Source organism: Mesoplodon bidens (genome assembly GCF_964165515.1).
Source record: "Mesoplodon bidens genome assembly, contig: HAP1_SCAFFOLD_159, whole genome shotgun sequence".
NCBI lineage: Eukaryota > Metazoa > Chordata > Mammalia > Artiodactyla > Ziphiidae > Mesoplodon > Mesoplodon bidens.
Window position 1 is genome coordinate 547686 of NW_027672558.1, and position 24954 is coordinate 572639.

Consider the following 24954-nt stretch of genomic DNA (forward strand, 5'->3'; position numbering starts at 1 on the left):
CTCGCTATAAAGGAAAAATGCTAAAAGGAATTCTTAAATCAAGAACATGTATTGTATGTAAGGATGCATTCAGAACTGAGAAGCAATAAATTGGTAACTGATACATACACATAGCTGGTTTCAGCTTAATAATATCATGTTGAGAAGTTTTGCATCTAGGTTCAAGAGGGATATTGGTCGACAGTTTTCTTGTTTTGTAATGACTTTGTAAAACTCTGGTTTACCAAAGAGTTTGTGTGATATTAGTGCTATTTCCACCTTAAATGTTGGCTAGAATTTACTAGGGAAACTGGGAATGGAGTTTATTTTATGAGAAAGTTTTGGATATTAAATTCAATTTTTTATGTATATATAGAGCTAGTAAGATTTTTGCTTTCTCTACTGGTTCTTTCAAGAAATCTGTACATTTTATCTAAGTTGTCAATTTTTCAGTCATAAAGTCATTCATAATATTCTCTTATTCTTTTCATATAATGTCTATCGTCTCTGTAATGATGACTCTTGGTATTAGTAATTTTAGCTCTCTTTTTTCTTGTTTAGTCTAGCTAAACGTTTACCAATTTTGTTCGTCCTTTCCAAGAGCCACTGTATTGCTTTGTTAATTCTCCCTATCGTTTGTTTCTATTTTATTGATTTATGTTATCTTCATTATTCCTTTATTTTTACATACTTTTCGTTTAATTTATTCTCATTTTTCTAGTCCTCCAAGGTAGAACCTTAGATCATTGATATTATACATTTAGTCTTTTTTAATATAATCATTAAAAACTATATTTGTACCTCTAAGCCTTTTTACCTGCATCCTACAAATATTGATGTTTATTTTCATGATAATTAAGTACAAAATATTTTCTGATTTCGCTTATGTGTTCTTTCTTTAACCATGTTATTTTGTATTCTGTGTCCTCTCTGATTTTTTTGACTAATTATTCCATCAGCCACTGAGAAAACAACATTAAAGTATCCAAATAATATGGTGATTTTGTCTATTTCTCCCTTTAATTCCATCAGTTCTTGCTTCATGTTTTTTGAGTATCTGTTATTAAGCACATACTCATTTATGATTTTTATGTCTTTCTGATGAAACAACCTTTTGTCATAAAATGTCCCTCTTTAACTTTGTTTTGAAGTCTATTTTATCTGAAATTCATATAGCCACTCCAATCTTCTTATACTTACACTTTGCATGCTATTTAATTTTCTATCTTCTTTTTCTAACTTATCTGTGTTTTTGTATTTAAATAAATGGCATATACGTACTTCAGTCTTGCTTTTTTATCCAGTCTGACAATTTCTTTTAATTGGGATATTAAGTGCATTAACATTTCTTAAACCTTTAAAACATTTTAAAAGTTATTTATATACCATAAAATTAATATGTTTTAAGTATATAATTCAGTGATTGTTATTGTATTTACAAAGTCATGTAACCATCATCACAATCCAGTTTTTGACATTTCTGTCAACCCAAAAAGTTCCCTCCTGCCCATTAAGCAGTGACTCCCCCATTCCCTCACCCCAGCCCCATCCCATCACAGCCCCTGGCAATCACTTATCAACTTTCTGTCTGTATGGATTTGCCTATTCTGGACATTTTCTGTAAGTGGAATCATACAATACAGAGTCTTTTGTGTCAGCTCTCTTTCACTCACTTAGCATAATGATTTCAAAGTTCATCCATGCTGTAATATGTATCTGTTTAATTGCTGAATAGTATTCCTTTATATATATCACATTTTGTTTATACATTCAACAGTAATGACCATTTGGATTATTTCTAGTTTGAGGCTATTCCAGATAATGTTGCTATGAACATTTGCATACAAGTCTTTATGTAGACATGTTTCTTTCATTTCTCTTGGGTAGATTTCTAAGAATGTAATTGCTGGTTCATATGGTAACTCTGCATTTATCCCTTTGAGGAACTGCTAAACTGTTTTCCACACTGGATGCACCAGTTAACATCCCTGCCAGTAATGTATGAGGCCTTCAGTTTCTCTACATCCTCACCAGCATTTGTTATTATCTGTCTTTGATTATAACCATCCTAGTGGGTGTGAAGTAGTATCTCACTGTGGTTTTGATTTGCATTTCCCTGATGATTAACGATGTTGAACATCTTTTCATTTGTTCTTTCATTTTGCTTCTTGGCCATTTGTACGTCTTCTTTAGTCAAATCTTCTGTCGATTTTTAAATTGTATCATTTGTCTTTTTTTCTTCCAGTTTCATTGAAATGTAATTGACATACAGTGCTGTATAAGTTTAAGGTGTACAGCATAATGATTTGACTTACATACATCATGAAATGATTATCACAATAAGTTTAGTGAACATCCATCACCTCATATAGGTACATTAAAGAAATATAAAAATATTTTTTCCTTGTGATGAGAACTCAGGATTTGCTCTCTTAACAATTTTAATATATAACATACAACGGTGTTAATTATATTTATCATGTTGTACATTACATCCCTAGTAATTTTTTATCTTACAGTTGGAAGTTTGTACCTTTTGATCATCTTCATCCAATTCCCGCTCCCCCCTCTACCCTCTGCCTCTGGTAACCACAAATCTGATCTCTTTTTCTGAGAGTTTGTTTGTTTGTTTTTGAAGTATAATTGACCTACAACACTATGTTAGTTCCTGGTGCACAACACAGTGATTCGATATTTCTATACATTTCATACCGATCACCATGATAAGTCTACTTACCATCTGTCACCATACAAAGTTATTACATAATTATTCAGTATACTCCCCACACTGTACATTTCGTACCCATGACTCATTTGTTTTGTAACTGGAAGTTTGTACTTCTTAATGCCCCTCAGCTATTTCTCTCATCCCCCTTCCCCTCTCCCATCTGGCAACCACCTGTTTATTCTCTGTATCTTTGACTCTGTTTCTCTTTTGTTTTGCTTGTTCATTTGTTTTATTTTAAAATTCCACATGTAAGTGCTATCATATGGTATTTGTCTTTCTCTGTCTGATTTATTTCACTTGGGACAATGCCCTCTAGGTCCATCCATGTTGTCACACATGGCAAGATCTTCATTCTTTTTTATGGCTGAGGAATATTCCAGTGTGTGTGTGTGTGTGTGTGTGTGTGTGTGTGTGTGTGTGTGTGTGTGTGTGTGACATCTTCTTTATCCATTCACCTATTGATGGAGCCTAAGTTGCTTTCATATCATGGCTACTGTAAACAATGCTGCAGTGAACATAGGGGTGCACATATCTTTTCAATTTAGTGTTTTTGTTTTCTTCATATACATACCCAGGAGTAGAATTGCTGGATCATATGGTAGTTCTATTTTTAATTTTTTGAGGAAATTTTCTACTGTCTTCCATAGTGACTGCACCAATTTACATTGCCACCAACAGTGCACGGGGGTTGCCTTTTTTCCACATTCTCTCCAACACTTGTTTTTGTTATCTTTTTGAAAATAGCCATTCTGATAAGTGTGAAGTGATCTCTATGTTTCTATACACTAACAATGAACAATCAAAAAGAGAAATTAAGAAAGCAATCCCATTTATAATTGCATCAAAAAGAATAAAATACCTAACAATAAATCTAACCAAGGAGGTAAAAGACATGTACCCAGAAAACTACAAGACACTGATGAAAGAAATTGAAGATAATACAAATTGATAGAAAGATATACCATGCTCATGGCTTAGAAGAATTAATATTGTTAAAATGTCCATACTACCCAAGGCAATCTAAAGATTCAATGCAATCCCTATCAAAATACCAATGACATTTTTCACAGAACTAGAACTATAATTATACAATTTGTATAGAAACACAAAAGACCCTGAACAGCCAAAACAATTTTGAGAAAGAACAACAAAGCTGGAGGTGTCACGCTCCTTGATTTCAAACTGTACTACAAAGCTACAATAATCAAAACAGTATGGTACTGTCATGAAAACACACAAATAGACCCATGGAACATAATAGAGAGCCCAGAAATAAACCCATGCACTTATGGTCAATTAATCTATGACAAAGGATGCATAATATACAATAGGGAAAAGACAGCCTTTTCAATAAATGGTGTTGGGAAAACTGGACAGCTACATGCAAAAGAATCAAACTGGACTACTCTTTCACACCATATATAAAAATAAATTCAAAATGGAGTAAAGACTTAAATATATGACCTGAAACCACAAAACTTCTAGGAGAAAACATAGGGAATATGCTCTTTGACATTGGTCTTAGCAATTTTTTTGGATATATCTCCTCAGGGAAGGGAAACAAAAGCAAAAATAAACAAATTGGACTACATTAAACTAAAAAGCTTTTGCATAGCAAAGGAAGCTGTCGATAAAATGAAAAGGCAGCCTACTGAATGGGAGAAGGTATTTGCAAATGATACATCTGTTAAGAGTTAATATCCAAAATATATAAATAGCTCATACGACTTAACATCACAAAACAACTCAATTTAAAAATGATCAGAGTACCTGAGTAGACGTTTTTCCAAAGAAGACATACAGATGGCCAGTAGGCACAGGAAATGCCGTTCAACATTACTAGTCATCAGGAAAATGCAAATCATTTGAATTCTTGTTGGTAAGTTTTATGAGTTCTTTAAATATTCTGGATACAAGTTCCTTATTGGATATGTCATTTACAATTATTTTTCTCCCAGCATGTGGCTTGTCTTTTTACTCCCCTGTGTTCTTTGGTTGTGCTAGAGTTTTAAATTTTGATGATATCCAAATTATCTATTTTTTCATTGCTTGTGTTTTTCTGTCTTGTATCTAAGAAGGCTTTGCCTAAAATAACATCATGAAGATTTACTCCTGTGATCTATTCAAAGAGTTTTATAGTTTTAGCTCTTACATTTAGCTCTCTGACCCATTTTTTAGTTAATTTTTGTTTATGGTGTGAATTAAGGGTCCAATGTTGTTCTTTACCTTGTGGGTGTTCAGTTGTCCCAACACTGTTGAAGAGATTATATCCTTTCCCCTATTAAATGGTCTTTGCACCCTTATTGATAATCAACCAAATATATATTATTTTTAATCTTTTGTTTTCTTTTTGCCTGATTGTTTTTTTTTTCTGTTCCTCCTTACCTACCTTCTTATGGATTATTTTAATACATGTTTTGAATTATACTTTAATTTATGCACCATGTAAACATTTTTTCTGGGAGCTTTCAAGATTTTACGTTTGGTTTGCAGCAATTTGTCTGTGATATTCCTAGGTGTGGTTCTCTTTATTTTCTTCCAAATGGGAATTCTCTGAGCATCTTGAATCTGTAAATTTATGTCTTTCACCAAATTTTGGTCATTATTTCTTCAAAAATTTTTTCTGCCCCCTTTTCTCTCTTCTTTTCTGGAACTCCAGTTACACACATGTCAGACTTTTTGATATTGCCCCACAGGTCCCTGATGTTTTGTTCATTTTCTTTTCAAAAAATTTTTAAATCTTTTCTTCAGATAGATCAAATGAAATTAGCCAGTTTTCAAATTCACAGACTCTTATCTGTCAGCATCATTCTGTTGTTAAGTCCATGTAGTAAATGTTTTAATTCAGATGTTGTATTATTCAGTTCTAAAATTTACATGTGGTTCTTTTTTATAGTTTCTTTTTTTTTTTTTGGCTGAGAGTTTCTATCCCTTCATTACAAGCATATTTTTCTTTACCTCATTGCATGTAGTGATAATAGCTGCTTTAAAAATGTTGTCTGGGGCCTCCCTGGTGGCACATTGGTTGGGAGTCTGCCTGCCAATGCAGGGGACACGGGTTCGTGCCCCGGTCCGGGAAGGTCCCGCATGCCATGGAGCGGCTGGGCCCGTGAGCCATGACCTCTGATCCTGCGCGTCCGGAGCCTGTGCTCCGCAACGGGAGAGGCCACAACAGTGAGAGGCCCATGTACCGCAAAAAAAAAAAAAATGTCTGATAATTCCAACATCTGAGATATATAATGGCTGATCTTATTTGATTGTCTTTTTCCTTTGATAATAGGTTGCATTCCTGGTCCTTGTTACATTGAATAATATTGAATTGAATTCTGAAGAATGTGAATATTATGTTATTAGGACTCTAGATTATATTTCTCTAAAGAATGTTGATTTGGGTTTTTTTTTAGTAGGCAATCAATTTAATTGTGCTCAGATTTCAAACTTCGTTCTTTGATAGTTCAAACTTCAGTTATTTTAGCTTTGGATGTAATGCTGGGAGTTTCTCTTGCACATGTGAAATTTAGGGGTAATCCACATATTTGGGTAGAGCTTATAAAGCTTTGTGCTCCTCTTCGCTGATTCTCTCCTTTCCAGGATTTCCTCTTCACCTTCTAGTGGCAGTGGATTCCCCCAAACTCTGTCGTTTGGTTCTTCAGGACAGAAAGACTGAGAGATTTCTTTTGGGGTTTTAACTGCCCTGTATGGTAAAGGCTGTAGCATACCCTCAGGCTAGATGCCATGAAAATGGGAAACTCACCCAGTACAGTTTCTTTCTTTCCTCCCCTCCAATATCTGCCTGTACAGTACCTTTGGATAGTTGGTTTTTGTATTTTGTCCAGAGTTTTAAATTGCCACCTATGAGAGGAACAGGTTGATGTAATAGGAGTTTACTTAGCCATTATCAGAAGCAGAACACAGTGCTCAATATTTTTTAATAAAATAAAAATATAGCATGCTTAGGCATTCCCTGGCAGTTCAGTGGTTAGAACTCCATGCTTTCACTGCCACAGCCTGGGTTCAATCCCTTGTTGGGGAAGTAAGATCCTGCAAGCTGCGTGGCACGGCTATATATATATGGCATGCTCTGTATATAAGTAAGCTTTTTCTATAAATGAGACATTATAATAGGTGCAATACCTATTCACATTTTAAACCTTATTAAAACATTTTAGAGCAAGAGGTATTAAAATGCAAATATTTTGGTACAACTACTTACCTATCCTTCAGCTGTTCTTATTCAAAGCTTAGTCTAACCCTGTCCTCCAAGTCTGAGTATAACTTACTGTGAAGACTTTCATGGTTTCTAGGGCTCATTTTTGTGGCTTGAGATAGTTAACTAGTGTTTATTTTAGCTAACATTATTGACCACCTATGTGTCAAGCACGGTGTTAGTTCATAATATATAATACTTCATATAATCCTGATAAGCATATAAGGAAGTTATTATTATTCTCAGTTTTCTGATGGGGAAATTGAGGCTCAAAGTAATCAAATAGTTTCTCTAAGGTCACACATCTGAACTGGGATTGTAACAGTGATCTGTCAAAGTACAGTGCCCATCAAATGCATCTTCCATTCAATCACTGAGCTCTCTGTACTTGGAAAATCTTTAATTTTCTGTCCGCTAATAAGAGGAATAGTTTCATTAGGACTCCCTAGATATTCTTGTCAGATAGGTATCTGCTTTATTTTCTTTCCTCTACTTCCAGGGCTTTCTTGCATCATATCAAAGCAGGAAAAAAAAACAAACAGACAAATTATGCAATAATATAATGACATCACTTTGTGCAAAAGTCCAGAAGTCATCTTATTCTAAATATAAAAAATTGCAAATCCATTTTACTAATCTGTAATAAACTTTTCCTGCTGCTTCTTGCTATCAGCCTTAGAAAACAACATCATCTAATATAATATAAATAGTGAATACTAGATCTCATGTGACCTTGGACAAATCTTATCTTTATGTTCCTTATCTATAAAGTAAGATAATAATTAATAGCTGTGCTACTTACCTCACAGGGTTATCAGATAGAGGGTCAATGAGATTGTGTATATGAAAACACTTATAAACTTCAAATCTCTATTTGAAGTCAAGAGATCACAATTATGATGTGTAAAAGTTGACCTTATGAACCAGCATACACAGGAATTAGATCACTGTTCTGCTCTCTGGTACAAACAATGAGTTAAAGTATTATGGAGACCTGATTTCAAAACCACTCTGCTATTTATAAACTCTGTGGCAGGTTTAACCTGAGTTTCAGTTGCTGCACATGTGAAAGGAGGCTAATACCACCTTCCCTTCTGGGGTGATGAAAGGATTAAATGAAATAATATTTGATCAAGTGCCTAAAACAGCACTGAGGGCTTCTGGAAGTGACAGTGAGTGTCAAGACCCTGGTGAAAACTATGCTTCCTCACCCATTTTTCCCTGTGTGCATGGCTCCTTGAAGCCTGGGATGAAGGACTATTATATGCATTCTTTCATTTGATTTTCACAATAGCTCTATGAGGTCAGCTAAGCAGATGTTGTTATGCTCATTTTTGTATGTGAGAAAACTAAGGGTATTGGCTCAGATTGTGCCATGTACTATCTAACACTAATGAATACTGTATGATGTCCAAAAAAGGTACCATTAAATGTTTTTTTTCTCTTTTGAAAGAATAGCTTTGGGGCTTTCCTGGTGGCGCAGTGGCTGAGAGTCCGCCTGCCGATGTGGGGGACACGGGTTCGTGCCCCGGTCCGGGAAGATCCCACATGCCGTGGAGCAGCTGGGCCCATGAGCCATGGCCGCTGAGCCTGCGCGTCCGGAGCCTGTGCTCCGCAACGGGAGAGGCCACACCAGTGAGAGGCCCGCGTATCGCAAAAAAAAAAAAAAAAAAGAATAGCTGTGGCAGTATCTATTAAAGCTGAGCATGTACATACCCTATAACCCAGCAATTCCATTCTTAAAATTATATCAAACATAGATGAAGATATATATATATATTCACCAAAAGACAAGTAATAGGATGTTCATATCAGCACTATTTGTTTTCTTTTTCCAGTTTTATTGAACTATAATTGACATAAAGCATTGGTATTAGATTAAGGTATATAGCATAATGTGTTGATTGATATATGTACATGTTGTGAAATGATTACCACAATAGTTAACGTCTATTACCACTTAGTTACAGTTTTTTATATTTCTTGTGATGAGAACTTTTAAGATCTACTCTATTAGCAACTTTCAAATATACAATGCAGTATTATTAACTAATTAGTCACCATAGTGTACATTAGGCCTTATCTTTTAACTGGGAGTTTGTACCTTTTGAGCATCTTCACCCATTTCACCCACCCCACAACCCCATCTCTGGCAACCACCAATCTGTTCTCAGTTTCTATGAGCTCAGTTTTTTTATTCCACATATAAGTGGAATCATACAGTATTTGTCTTTCTCTGTCTGACTTATTTCACTTAGCGTAATACCCTCAAGGTCCATCCATGTTGTCACAGATGGCAATATTTCATTCTTTTTATGGCTGAGTAATATTCCAGTGTGTGTGTGTGTGTGTGTGTGTGTGTGTGTCTGTGTGTCTGTGTGTCTGTGTGTCTGTATTACCACATCTTCTTTATCCATTCATCTGTCATGGTTACATAGGTTATTTCCATGTCTTGGCTATCAGAAATAATGCTACATTTAACATGGGGGTGCAGATATCTCTTTGAGATAGTGATTTCACTTCCTTCAGATATATGACCAAAAGTGGAATTTCTGGATCACATGGTAGTTCTATTCTTCAGTTTTTGAGGGACCTCCATACTGTTTTCGATAGTAGCTACACCAATTTGCATTCCCACCAACAGTGTACAAGGGTTTCCTTTTTTCCACATCCTCACCAACAATTGTTATCTCTTGTCTTTTTGATAATAGCCATTCTGATAGGTGTGAGGATATATCTCATTGTGGTTATGATTTGCATTTCTCTGATGATTACTATGATTACTGATGTTGAGCACATTTTCATGTACCTGTTGTCCGTTTATATGTCTTTGGAAAAAATGTCTATTCAAGTCCTCTTCCCACTTTTTAAGGGTTTGTTTTTTGGTGTTTTTTGCCATCGAGTTGTATGAGTTCTATATATATTTTGCATATTAACCCCTTATCAGATATATGATTTGCAAATATTTTCTCCTATTCTGTAAGTGGCATTTTCATTTTGTTGATGATTTCCTGTGCTGTGGGGAAGTTTTTTAGTTTGAGGTAGTCTCATTTCTTTATTTTTTATTTTGTCACCTTTGCTTTATTTGTCAAAACAAAAAATCATCACCAAAACCAATGTGAAGGAGCATACACCCTATATTTTCTTATAGGAGTTTTATGGTGTCAGGTCTTACATTCAAGTCTTTAATCCATTCGGAATTGATATTTATGTATGGTGTAAGATAGGAGACCAGTTCAGTTGTTTTGCATGTGGCTGTCCAGCTTTCCCAACACCATTTATTGAAGAAACTTCTTTCCGCATTGAGGATTCTTGCTTCCCTTGTCAAATATTAGTTGACCATTATATGCATGGGCTTATTTCTGGACTCTCAATTCTGTTCCATGGGTCTATGTGTGTGGTTTTATGTGAGTACCATACTGTTTTGATATGATTGCTTTGTAATATAGTTTGAAATCAGAAAGTTTGATGCCTCCAGCTTTGTTCCTCTTTCTCAAGATGTTTTCGCTATTCTGCGTCTTTTGTAGTTCCACACAAATTTTAAAATTGCTTTTTCTATTTTTCTGGAAAATGCCATTGGAATCCTGATAGGGATTACATTGGATCTGTAGATTGCTTTGGGTATTATGAACATGTTAACAATTTATTCCATAAGCATGGAATATCTTTCCATTTATTTGTGTCATCTTCAATTTCTTTCATCAATGTCTTATAGGCTTCAGTATACAGATCTTTCACCTCCTTGGTTAGATTTATTCCTAGATATTTTATTCTTTCTGATACAATTGTAAATGGGATTGTTATCTTAATTTCCCTTTCTGATAGTTTGTTGTTAGGGCATAGAAATGAAACTGATTTCTGCATGTTGATTTTATATTTTGCAGTTTAATTTGTTTATTAATTCTAACAGTTTTTTGGTGTAGTCTTTAGAGTTTCTATATATAATATCACATAGTCTGGAAATATAGACAGCTTTACTTCTTCCTTTTCAATTTGCATTCCTCTTATTTCTTTTTCTTGTCTGATTTCTGTGCCTAGGACTTCTAGTACTATGTTAAATGAAAGTGGTGAGAGTGGGCATCCTTGTCTTGTTCCCGATCTTAGAGGAAATGCTTTCAGCTTTCCAGAGTTGAGTATGATGTTGGTTGTAGGTTTGTCATATCTGGCCTTTATTATGTCTAGGTATATTCCCTCTATACTCACTTTGTTAAGAGTTATTATCATGAATGGATGTTGGATTTTGTCAAATGCTTTTTCTGCATTTATCGAGATGATCATGATTTTTAGCCTTCATTTTGTTAATATGGTATATCATATTAATTTATAGATGTTGAACCATTCTTGCATCCCTGGAATGAATCCCATTTGATCATGGTGTATGATCTTTTTAATGGACTGTTGAATTTGCTTTGCTAATATATTTTGTAGATATTTGCTTCTATATTCATCCATTATATTGGCCTATAGTTTTATTTTCTTGTAGTGTCCTTATTGGTTTTGGTATCAGGGTAATGATGGCCTCATTAAATGAGTTTGGAAGTGTTCCTCCTCTTCAAATTTTTGGAAGATTTTGAGGACTGGTATTAATTTGTCTTTAAATATTTGGTGGAATTCACCAGTGAAGCCATCAGGTCATAGACTTTTCTTTGTTGGGAGGTTTTTTATTACTGATTTAATCTCCTTACTAGTAATTGGTCTGTTCAGATTTTCTATTTCTTCATGATTCAGTCTTGGTTGGTTGTATGTTTCTAGGAATTTTTATCCATTTCTTCTAGGTTGCCCAAGTTGTTGATGTATAATTATTCATTGTAGTCTCTTATTGTCATTTGTATTTCTGTGCTATCAGTTGTAATATCTCCCCTTTCATTTATAATTTTATTTGAGTCCTCTTTTTTCTTGGTAAATCTAGTTATAGGTCTTGTCTATTTTGTGTATCTGCTTTAAAAAAAAACAGCTTTTAGTTTCATTGATCTTTTCTGTTGTCTTATTCATCTCTATTTCATTTATTTCTGCTCTGATCTTTGTTATTTTCTTCCTTCTACTAACTTTGGGCTTTATTCCATGAGATGTAATGTTACATTGTTTATTTGAGATCTTTCTTATTTCTTACTGTAGGTGTTTATTGCCATGAACTTCCCTCTTAGAGCTGCTTTTGCTGCATCCCATAAGTTTTGGTGTGTTATATTTCCATTTTCATTTGTCTTAAGATATTTTTTATTTCTCTTTTGATTTCTTCTTTGACCCATTGGTTGTTCAGTAACATGTTGTTTAATCTTCACATATTTGTGAACTTTCTAGTTTTCTCCTTGTAATTGATTTCTAGATTCATACCATTGTAATTGGGAAAAGTAGTTTGATATAATTTCTATCCTCTTAAATTTGTTGAGACCTGTTTTGTGGCCTAGCATGTGATCTGTCTTGGAAAATGTTCCATATGCACTTGGAAAAAATGTGTATTATGCTGCTTTTGGATGGAATGTTATATATATATATATAAAGTCCATTTGGTCTAATGTATCATTTAAGGCCACTGTTTCCTTATTGATTTTCTGTCTGGATGATCTGTCCATTGAAGTAAGTATGGTGATGATAAACTTCCCTACTGTTATTATGTTATTGTCAATTTCTCATTTTATGTCTGTTAATGTTTGCTTTATGTATTTAGGTGCTATTAAATTCAGTGCATAAATATTTACAAATCTTATATCCTCTTTTTGGATTGACCTCATTATCATTTAATTATAATCTTCTTTGTCTCTAATTAGTCTTTGGCTTAAAGTCTATTTTGTCTGATATAAGTTTATCTACCTTTGTTTTCTTTTGGTTTCCATTTGCATGGAACATCTTTTTTCATCCCTTTACTTTCAGTCTGTGTGTGTCCTTGAAGCTGAAATGAGTATCTTGTAGGCAGCAATATAGATGGGTCTTATTTTTCAATCCATTCCAGCCACTCTATGTCTTTTGATTGGAAAATTTAGTCCATTTCATTTAAAGTAATTAGTGATAGGGACTTCCCTGGTGGTCCACTGGTAAAAAATCCACCTTCCAATGCAGGGGACACTGGTTCAATCCCTGGTCAGGGAACTAAGATTCCACATGCCACGGGGCAAGTAAATGCCCACATGCCACAACTACAGAGTCCACGCTCTCTGGAGCCTATGCACCACAACTAGAGAGAGAAAACCCGCACACCACAACTAGAGAGAAGCCCGCACACTGCAGCAAAAGATCCCGTCTGCCACAACAAAGATCCCACATGCCGCAACTAAGATCCAACACAGCCAAAAATAAAATAAATATATATATATATATATATATATATTAATAAAATAATTAGTCATAGATACGGTCTTATTATTGCCATTTTGTTATTTGTTTTCTGGCTATTTTGTAATCCTTTGTTCCTTTCTTCTTCTCTTTGTCTCTTCCTTTGTTGTTTGATGACTTTCTGTAGGTGTTATGCTTAGATTTATTTTCCCTTGTCTCATGTATCTATTATAGGTTTTCCTTTGTGGTTACCATGAGGTTTATCTAAAACATCTTATATTTATAACAGTCTATTTTAAGCTAACACTTAAGTTCAAACACATACTAAAGCTCTGTATTTTTACTTTCTCCCCTGTGTCTTATGTTTTTGACATCACAGTTTACATCTTTTTACCTTGTGTAACCATTAACAAATTATTGTAGTTATAGTCCTTTTTACTACTTTTGTCTTTTAACCTTCATACTGAATTTATAAGTGATTACCCACCACCATTACAACATTAGAGTATTCTGAATTTAATTATGTATTTACCTTTACCAGTGAGATTTATACTTTCATATGTTTTGTTGTTCCTAATTAGCACCTTTTCTTCTCAGCTTATATTGTAGAAGTCCCTTTAACATTTTTTGTAAGACCAGTCTAGTAGTGATGAACTCCTTTAACTTTTGCATGTCTGGAAAACTCTTTATCTCTCCTTCAATTCTAGCTGACAGTTTTGCTGGGTAGAGTATTCTTGATTGGAGGATTTTTTTTTCAGCACTTTGAGTATGTCGTGTCACTCCCTTCTGGCCTGAAAAGTTTCTGATGAAAAATCTGCTGATAGTTTTATGAGGGTTCCCTTGTATGTAACAAGTTGTTTTTCTCTTACTTCTTTTAAGATTCTCTCTTTGTTTTTAACTTTTGGCATTTTAATTATATTGTGTCTCAGTGCAGGTCTCTGGATTTATCTTCTTGGTAATCCCTGGGATTCCTAGATTTGGATGTCTGTTTCTTTCTCTAGATTAGGGAAGATTTCAGCCATTATTATTTTTTTTTTAATAAGCTTTCTGACCCTTTCTCTCTTCTCATTCTGGGACCCCTATAATGCAAATATTGGTCTGCTTGATTGAGTCCCATAATTCCCTAAAGCTATCTTCACTCTTTTTCATTCTTTTTTTTTTCTCCTCTGATTGATAATTCCAGTTTCCTGTCTTGGAGTTCACTGTTCCTTTCTTCCACTTTATCTATTCTGCTATTTAATCCATCTATTGACCTTTTCAGTTCAGTTACTATATTTTTCAACTCTGCGCTTTCTTTTTTGTTGTTGTTGAGAAAGTAACAGTTTAATAGGCAGCATATTTGTAATACTACATACAATATGTCTGTTTTGTAAACATTGACATCCTACACTAAATGAAATATGTAAGTATATCAAATTTTGTTATTAAAATCAGAATCTGTTAAAGGTCACTTAACACCCAGCTATTAACTGTGAACCCAAATGGCCCAGAGTTCAACTCTGTGCTTTCTGTTTGGTACATTTTTAAAAAATATTTTCTGTCTTTTTGTTTAAATTCTCACTTTGTCATGCATTGTTCTCTTAACCTGGTGTGAATCTTTTGACCATTATTTTGAACTCTTTATCAGATAAATCATTTAATCTCAGTTTCATTAAGGTCTGTTTCTGGAGTTTTATCTGTTCTTTTGTTTATAACATATTCCTCTGTTTCTTCATTTTCCTTGATTCTCTGTGGTTTTTCACACTTCTCTCAGTTTTGACAGAGTGGTCTCATGTAGGAGATGAACCTTATTGTTCAGCCCAGCTCTACCTCTTGATTGTCTCTCAAACCTTTGTGATCGTCTAAGGTGACTTCTTTGTTCTCAGTGGCTCGCAGTAGTCGAGGGTATGTCAAGACCTGTCAGTGTCCCAAAGGGAAGGATCTCAGTCAGCCCAGATGCAGGCTGATTGGAAGCCTCAGACAGCAGTTTTTAAAGTATACAAGTAGACCTCTTTCAGGGAAAGACTGGGAGCTGAGGGCTTCTGCTTGGGCTCTTTGCACTAAGCCATGAAGAGATAGCCAGTTAAGAAGTGTTTCTTTGTTTGCTACAGTCCTGTGGATTCTGTAACTCAAACCCCACTGGCTACCAGAGCCATGTGATCAAAGGGGGTGTCCCCTGTGCAGCAGTCACAAAAACCAGGTTACCAAACATGTATACAAGCTCATTCCAGAGAGACACTGTTGACCTGGAGTGGGCCAGAGGAAGAATGTGAAGATGGTGCCCACTGGCCTTTCCCATCTCCAGGGAGGATCACAGTCTGTCCATAGATGTGTGCTAAATTAGAAGCCTGACCCTCAGGCAGCAGCTTTTAAGGTATTCAAATAGACCTCTTTTAGGGAAAGTTTGGGATATGAGTGTTTATGTCTGCTGTCTCTGTGGTAGGCCTGGTGGGGGGGATAGCCACAATAAGTCCTCACAAACCTATTACGAAGTGTTTCTTTGTTTGGTATAGTCTGTTTGGTCTCATGATTGCAAGCCCCATTGTCTTTCAAAGCTATGTGTTTTGGGGACCCATCCCTCAGGTGGAAGTCTTAAAAGTTGGGACACTAGATGTTGGGTTCCAACCCTTCAATCCTCAGGGAGAAGCTGGGAGTTGTGAGTTTCTACATGATTATATGTTTATATGTCACTGAATCAGGGGTAGGGCCATGGCAAGATTTTCTCATCCCTTCTTATACATTCTCATTTACCCAATGTGTAGGAGTTGCTCAGTTAGTTTCTAGATTTCTTCATAGAGAATTGTTCCCTGTGTACCTGTAGATTTGCTGTGTCCATGGGAGGAGGTGAGTTCAGGAGCCTCCTATATTTCCATCATGGACCAGAACCTCCAGCACTATTTGTAATAGTTACAAACCAGAAATGACTCAAATGTCCATCAACAGAATGGATGAATAAATTGTGGTGGTATAGTCCCACAATAAAATTCTATTCAACATGAAGGATGAATGAACTATTGCCATATAGCACAATGATGATAAATCTCCTAAATATAAGGTTAAATGAAAGAAGCCAGGCACAAAAGAGTACATACTGTAGTATTCCATTTATGTAAAGTTTTATAAATAAGCAAAACTAATCTCTGCTGACAGAAGTCATGATGGTAGTTATCCTTGGGTGAGGGGAGAGACAATATGGGAAAGGGGGACAGGGAATGTTCTGGGGTTCAGGTAATTATCTATGTATTGACCTGGGTGCTAGTGAAATGGATGTGTTCACATCATGAAAATTCATCAAGCTTATGATTTGTGTACTTTTCTGTATATATAGTGTACTTCAGTAAAATAATTAATTTGCCTTAGGTAAAAAAGAAATCCAATACCTTAGCAAAGCTTTTTCAGTGGCTTCCCACAGTACTTAGAATAAAATCCAAAGTCCTTACCATAGCCTACAGAGCTATACATGATCTGGCCCATGGCTACCCTCCTCCACTTCCCTTTCTTACCATTATTCCCCGTGGTTACTCAGCTCCAGCCACATGGCCTTCTCACTTGTCTGCAAACATAAAACTACTTTCCACCCTAAGACTTTGTACTTGCTGTTCTCTGCCTGGAACACGCTTCTCTCAGCTTGTCACATTGCTGGTTTCTTATCATACAAGTACCAGCTCAAATGTCACTTCTTTAAAAAAAGACAAAAAGTCCTTCTCTCAACAATCCTTCTGAAATAGACTTCCCAATATTTTTTTTTCATTTAACACTATTTTTTTCTACATAACATCTGTAACTAGTTATATATTTGTTACTTGTTCATCATCTATCTTTCTCAATAGAATGTAAAATCCCCAGAGGCTGGGATCATGTCTGCTGTGTTCACCATTATATCTTTAATGCCTGACACACCACCTAGCACATAGCAAGTGCTCATGTAAATGTTAGGGTTGAATGAATGAATCAATGAAGATTCCTGGGTAAACTCTCTACTAGGCTGTAGCTAGGATTTCTCCCATGAAGGAAAACACCTGAAAAGTTGTAAGTCATCCTATTAAAAAGAAAGCTTTGTTAGTACAAACTCTTGCCAACCTCAGCTTGGTGAGGAGAAAGCTCAGATCTTTCCCCAATGTTTCTATGAAATTTGGCCAAGGGAATGTTCTTTAGATAAAACATAATATTCTAAGATGGTAGAAACCAGCTGAAACTTTCTTCTATCCCCTATCCTCAGATTTTCCGAAAGAAAACAAAATATGGTCAGCAGGCTGTGGAGCTCTTCTCTAAAATCCTATAGTCATGAGAGAACATTATTATTGTTACCTCATCATGGGACAAGTAATAAGTATAGGGAAAGCTTATATGAAATTGCTAAATAAGCAACAGATGTCTTTAACATGTGTTTGAGGAGATCTTTCTTTCTCACAATTTCACCTTAGGTACAACAACTATGACCGGGCTGTCATCAATACCGTACCTTATGATGTTGTCCATCGTTGGTATACAGCACACCGGACTCTAACAATAGAGTTGAGGAAACCTGAGAATGAGTTTTGGGTCAAATTAAAGCCTGGCAGGGTGGGTGCCAAACTCGAAAGATGTCAAGTAAGCTTGTTATACTGAAGCAGTGAAGAATGAGTACTTATTGAATATGTGAGTCAAAATCTTGCAAAGGAAAAAGAGAAAAGAGTCCTGGGTGTTGGCCCTGGTCCTACCACTCACTCACTAAATGACCTAGAAGCAGGCTCTCCCCACTGACTCAGTGACTCTATTTGTATGATGAGGGGGTTGAACTAGATAGTCCCTATGGGCTAAGGGTCCTTCTGGCTTTATGATTCCTTTTTTTTTTTTTTTTTGCTCTTGATATTTACTCTGGATAAAGAATATCTCTAGCTTAGCATAAGACATAATGAAATAGCTTAACTCTTTGATAACACATATAATAACAATTAAAGAGAAGGAAAAAAATGAAACCAATGATCTGGTTTGCTTTGATAAGAGAATAATTAATCAAGGAATAAAAGCTCCTCAAAGTTCAGGGCCTGTAACCTGCTGTTACCTTTGTTACTTCCATTTAGCCTACTACAGAGCTATGTACATCCTAGTTTCCAAATGTTTGTTTAATCTCAAGGGAAAAACACCTCATTGAATGTAACCAGAGAACAACCTGAAGCTTTTATTTTAAATGATCTCTTCTGATTTAGGGTTCCTTTGGTCTGCCCTTGTTCTGAGTGTTTTTTTCTCTCTTTTTTTCCCATTCACAGGTCCTATTTATAGACAACTGGCGTGTCCTACATGGCAGGGAATCCTTCACTGGCTACCGACAACTCTGTGGCTGCTATTTAACAAGGGATGATGTATTAAACACTGCTCGTCTCTTGGGTCTTCAGGCTTAAAATGGGCAGCACTGGTATTATGAACACACCTGACAACCTGGCTACCAGAATTCATATCAGCAGAATACTATTGTGTCAATACTGACTTCAAATTGTCTCCTTACCTCATCACGCAAAACAAAAACCTCCCCTTTCTCTAATAGGGAAAACCTTGGAGAGAGGCTTCTGAGATAGCCAGTGTCAGCCATCTAGTATGGTAGCTTTCTTCCCCAAGTTATAACATGGACTCATTTGGTTTTTGGACCTTTTGATGTAATTGTGGTCAATCTGCTTCAGAAATATAATCACCACATTGATAGAGAAACAATAATAGTCACTAGGTAAAAATTTGTTTCAACAGGATCTGTTAAAAAGAAATGCATTCTAGGAATAACAAAGTCTTAATAGGGCAGAGATTTGCAACATTTTTGGTCTTAAGACACCTAATCACTCTTAAAAGTTATTGAGGACCCCAAAGAGTGCTTGGATATGCGTCGTATCTATCGCTACTAATTGTATTAGATATTAAAACTTAGAAATGTTTAAAATTTAAGGACAAAAAAGCACACATCCATCAGCTATCAGAGAGATGACATCACCACATGTCATGTAGCTTCTGGAAAAGTCTTCTGTACATTCATCGGATAATTCGAGTGAAAAAGGCAATATCATCTTAATGTTATTAAAAATTGTTTTCAGTACACAAACCCACTAAATGGATCTCATGGACTGCTCTAAAGGTGTCTTTAGACCACACTTTGAGAACCAGTGTGCTACAGGATACCTTGGGACAGTCCTTTACATAGGCCTATGGATTAAAGAGTTTAACTGGAACCCTAAATTTTTCTCTGTGGTCTCCTAGAGCTATAGATATTGTAGGAATTGCTTCATATTACAAGCTCAGTGATAAGGTGGGAACTGAATACAGAGTGTTTTATCTTGTGAGAAGAGTTATCTCTATCTAAGTCATCTCTTGAGGAATAAAACTAAGAAGTCACAATAGCTCCTGTGAAACAAACCCATCAGTTTGGTAATTCTGTGAGAGAGAATTGCAGAAAGTTTTTAGACGTTTCTGAGGTTCCATATAGTAATTCACACACACATGCACGTGCATGTGTGCATACACACAAAACACAACAGAGGGTACAGAGGGTTAGTCTCTAAGATTGTTCAGGGAATTCATCACAATCGATAATGTGCCTCCAAAGAACTGGAGATTACTATCCAAACTTGCATTTTGGCTTTTGATGGAATTTAGGATACAATCTGTTTTCCTCCATTTCTGCTAATCTTTTTTTTTTCCTTTTTTTTCCCCTATCTTAAAATATTATACATGTTAATTGCCAAGATTTGACTGGGTTAAGTATAATACCTTGTTTCTTTTATTTTTTTAATGGCTTTCCTTTATATGTGGAGAGAGAGAGAGGGAAAGAGAGACAGAGATAAAGACAGAGAGATAGGTGTGAGGTTTATTTTCCCTTGGCTTTCATTGAAAGCGAAGCTGTACAATAACCACATTGACTGCTATAAAATGATGAAAGACAGTCCAGGCTAGGATGTGCACAAGAGGAAAAAAGCATTATTAGTGAGGCTAGGAGTCACAAATCAAAGAAAAGTCAGTATTCTGACAGAGAATAGAGCGTAATCTGATGTTTTCAGGAAGTTCCTAGTTCACATTTAATACTTTATACATTATTTTATTGACCCATCCAGTGCTCCAAAATATGTTCTCAAATATTTCTGCATTTTAATTGTACTATATAGGAATCTTTCGGGGTCTTCCATGAAATGTGTTTTCCTCTTAGGTCAAAGGATTGATAATTAAGTTCACGTCTTAAAGAGTATACCCTTTAGCAATTAGAATAGAAAAGTAACAACATTTTAACATACTGCCTTTCCTCTGTACTATTATGTACGCTTAAAATATGTTACCATTCCTTAGTCTTCATCAGGATATTTACCTTTTTTGAAGTTTTGCCTAAATTAGCCTTGAAAATTCCACTATAACTGAGGTCAGCCTTGCTTTATGACAAGGAAAGAACATATTCATGGCCCTGGAGAGATAAGGACACAGATCAATCTTCTCCCTTACTGAAGGACTCCCTTTACCTTCTCTCTTCCCTGGGACCTTGATTCATTAATTATTTCATCCTCATGTTCCTAAATTTTCAATCAATACTTTTCTACAATGTACTCTCCTCGGAGGAAGAAAGAGGAAAAGGAATTATTTGAGTGTTGATCATGGCCACTGACAACTTTCTACGTGAGAGATTTCTTTTTCACATCTCTTTCTGGTGCCCCTGAAAATGTAAGCATGGGTGTGTGTTAACCAATCTCACTGAAGAGTCACTTTTACCTTTTGCTATAGTGGGATGGGATCAGTAGAGAGTCAAGAGCACAGCACCTAATATGGTGTTATAGCACCTAACATAATCATATCATAATACGGATTTGTTGTAATGAGAATAAATTAATGAATTCTTTTCAAACAAACTCACCAGAAAATATCACATTCTCTGTATGCCTTTTTGTGTTTGGCAGTTAACTGGCGCTGAATTTTGTTCACCTTCATCTAGAGAGACAAAGCATTCAAGTGTGCGCAAACTGAGAGGGGTTTCCTGGGCTGCGGAACTTACAGTTTTAAAACTGGGAAAGTTCCACGCAAATCATGACTGTTGGTCCTACCTTCTTGCAGCTAGCTGCATTTTGCTCTTCAGTTTTCTCTTCTTCAGTTTAAAATGAAGGCCTTGGATTAAGTAGCATCTAAAGGCTGTGCCATTCTGTAATTTTGTTTGGCCTCTCATCACTTCAGTTTTCTTATATGGGTACAGTAAGGATAATACCTACCTTACAGGGTTTTGTGACAAATTTCTGATTATTAACTAAGATGTTTGCATCACATAATAATGACAATAATAATAGCTAACTCTTACATAGTGCTTGCTATGTGCCAGACACAGTTCTAAGTTCTTTTAATCCCCACAGCAACCCTATCCCCATTTTAGAAATAAACAAATACAGACAATGAGAGATTAAGTGGCTTACCCAAGATCACATAGCTAAATAAGTGTCAGAGTTTGGATTAGAACCTTCACAGTCTGGCCACAGAGACAGTGCTTTAATTTGCCATATTGCTCAATAAATGTTAATTCCTACCCCCCTTTCCCATACTTACACAGTCTAGCTGACCAATCATGGATAATCATCTCCACTTTCACAGTCTTTCCCAAAAAATCTTAAAAGAACCATGAGAATATCTACATTTGTTTTTCAAATACTCTGCAAACATCCACAAACACCGCCCCCCTCAACTTTCTAAAAACTGTTCTTCACTTTCTCTAATTTTGCCTCTTTCAAAGGTGGAACCTTGATGATAGAAGGAAATCAATCAACCTATTCAGCATATTTCCTTCTTACCACAATCTTGCAAAATACCAGTCAGTTGTTAAGATCAAAAGCACCTTATAGGGCTTCCCTGGTGGCTCAGTGGTTGAGAGTCCGCCTGCCGATGCAGGGGACACGGGTTCATGCCCCGGTCCGGGAAGATCCCACCTGCCACGGAGCAGCTGGGCCCGTGAGCCATGGCTGCTGAGCCTGCGCGTCCAGAGCCTGTGCTCCGCAACGGGAGAGGCCGCAACAGTGAGAGTCCCGCGTACAGCAAAAAAAAAAAAAAAAAAAAAAAAGCACCTTACAGGACCTATTCACATCACTGCCCCAGCTCTTGGGCATATTGGAGATCCACTCACAGAGCCAGCTGATGGCTTGGCTCAGCTCCTAGTTGTGAGGTCAGCCCTGTGTCTGTGTCCTCACCTCTTCAAGATTGCAGCTCACCAGAACCAAAGATGCTGGGAGACTTGGTAGTAGCTCTTTTTTTTCCTGATTTACATTCAGGAGTTGGTGGGTTTGTGGATAATTCCATCCTGGTTCTTGGCTTTAAGCAGTGAGCTTCCATCTTGCTCATAGTCCTTTTGGACCATTATATACTGCAGGAGCTTAACTTTTAGACACCATTGTTTGCTTCCAGTGCAGCAAAAACCTGCTGCTTCAGCACAGAGACAATTATCCTATTTGTGTGTATGTTGACCATTCCTTTTTTATTTTACCTTTTTATATTTTGCCATCATTGCTGTGTGTTTGGAGCACAAGGCTAGCCACAGCATGAACTTACTGTAACATCTTGAACAGAAATCTTTTCCATATTGATATTATTCTTCCCTGATTCCCTAAATTGAGTTTGCAAAATATGACTGCACACTTTCTTGATGGATCAGGCTTATCGCTATCATGTCTGGTTTTGTGCCAGACTATTAAACAGTATAAAGTCTTAGCTTGATTAACGGAATCCAAGCTTCCTTTCTCGAAAAAACTAATCAAACATCTCTTACAATTGTGATACATTGTCTTAAGCCATGTATGTGTGTATTATATTGATTAATAGTGGTGTTCTAACTTACTTTCTATGTGGGTGGATAAGCATGGTAATTTATCGTGTGCACAAGTGAAGATCACAAGGGTCAATGCTATGCAAACCTTTGAAGTCAGTGAAGGCTTTTCTCTATTAGCCCCATCATTATCTATGGTCTACCCTTTGCCCCACTGATGGTGGTTAACTCCCTCCAATTCAGGTACTCAGTGTCCTCTCACCTTCTGCTTTCTAACTCCCTCTCTGATACCTTGACTGAGGCAGCATATTGTTGTAGGAAGAGCATGGACTTGAACAAACCTTGGCTTGAATTCCACCTCTGTCTCTTACTAGCCTGGCGAATTTTAGGAAGCCACTTTCTCTCCTTGAGCCTCTGTTTCTTAACCTGCAAAGTGGGGTAAAGAATGACATCTATCTGATAAACGTGTGGTAAAGAATGAAATGAGGTCACATGTATAAAGTGTCTACCATAGTGAGCAGCGCATAATAAACACTCAGTACTTAGTAGTTTATCATTGTCACCGATATCATTATTTGAACAAATAGCAGAGACCAGGGTTAGCCTGTGAGTTTGATAGAAATCAGCATTCTACTTAGAAAGAGCAAAGTTATGGGAGTCAGAGCTAGAAAAGTATGTGGAATGCTAAGGGTCAGAGAGAGTAGACAGGTCGTGAATTGCAGAACTACTGGCAAGACATCTGAACATCAAGCATGGCCTTTATGGATAGGAAGTTGGTTTGGGGTAGGTTGTCCAAGGGCTGAGAGCTGAAAGAGCAGAAAGGCCAGAGAAGAGATCAGAGAGCCTGATGAGAAAAGCTGAGTCTGGAGTGTTTTAGGGAGTGTGGCTTGATAACAAAGATGTGTAGGGTGAATGAGGCAGGCAGGGAGACATCCATGCCTACAATGATACTTCCACATCTAACTTCACCACCTTCCAAAATCCCACTGAAACTATGATAAAACGATATTTGAAAAGATTAGGAGAGCAGGAAAAGAGACAACTAAGAAGTCCACAAACTAGGAATTCTAAGCCCTTAGTGGGAAAAGCCAGAAAACAACCTGATTTACTAACCCCCCTTCGCTCCTCACCAGAATCTTCAAAGGTTGAAACAGGTAACTCTGGAAGGGGAGGTGAAGGGGGAGTGGGTACCAAACTAATGAGGGTTTTTGAAAAGTAAGAAGTAGATTCTTTTCAAAATCCCTTTCTGTAGTCGATGCCTGCCTGCACTGAGTGTCCGGCCCTTCCCTGCCCTGACAGAAGGCTGAAGTGTTATTCTCTGGAGAGGGTAAAGCAGAGACAATCTGGACTGAGAGTTCCCAAACATAGCCAACAGTTGGAGTCTCATATTGAAAACAGAGGGCTTAAGTGGAGGTATGCACCCTGAAAGCTATAATCCCTCAGTCTTCTCCCACTCTGACCCTAAAATTCTGGCAGCTGAAGGAGTATTCTGTGGGCCATCTGACCAACGAAAGAGAAAAATATCTAAGGATATTGATACTGAAGTGTCCCCAAAAAGGGCCCAGCTGGATTACTGTACAGTGAAGCACATAGTTTGACATTGTGAGGAAGATGAGAAGGAGGAGACCCATCCAGTTGAGGATATTTATTTTCAGAAAGGGAGAGTGGACCTGAGTATGTTTCTTACTGAAGGGAAAGGAGCTAGTCAGAGAAGAGGGAGAGATTAGAGGATTCTGGAAAAAGAAATGAATCCAAATCGCAAAAGAAGAAGTAAAAGTGTCACTGTTGGCAGATGGCATAATACTATACATAGAGAATCCTAAAGGTGCCACCAGAAAGCTACTAGAGCTAATCAATGAATTTGGTAAAGTAGCAGGATACAAAATCAATGTACACAGTCTTCAAAATCCAAAGAGACACACCAATTATTGTGCCTCTTTCTTAATCATAAGTAGTGTGAGGTGCAACAACTTGCTCTCACTTAAGAAGTAATATCCTGACTTCCCATAGAATTTCCACAGAGTTTAGTCTCCCTCCTTATGGCAGACATTT

The 24954-nt window shown here is 36.5% G+C and overlaps 1 protein-coding gene across 4 annotated transcripts in view; it reads left to right on the forward strand.

Moving 5' to 3' along the window:
- The window catches only part of TMLHE (trimethyllysine hydroxylase, epsilon), a 61777-nt gene extending 40666 nt beyond the window's left edge, over positions 1-21111 (forward strand). For 3 of the 4 annotated variants that reach the window (XM_081259306.1, XM_081259309.1, XM_081259308.1), the window contains 2 exons: positions 17585-17723; positions 18410-21111. In XM_081259306.1, the coding sequence (XP_081115432.1) occupies positions 17585-17723; positions 18410-18541 (271 nt within the window). In that variant the 3' untranslated portion in view covers positions 18542-21111. The remainder of the gene's footprint in view (positions 1-17584; positions 17724-18409) is intronic. The other variant, XM_081259307.1, reaches the window with a different exon arrangement.
- Positions 21112-24954: the final 3843 nt, after the last annotated feature.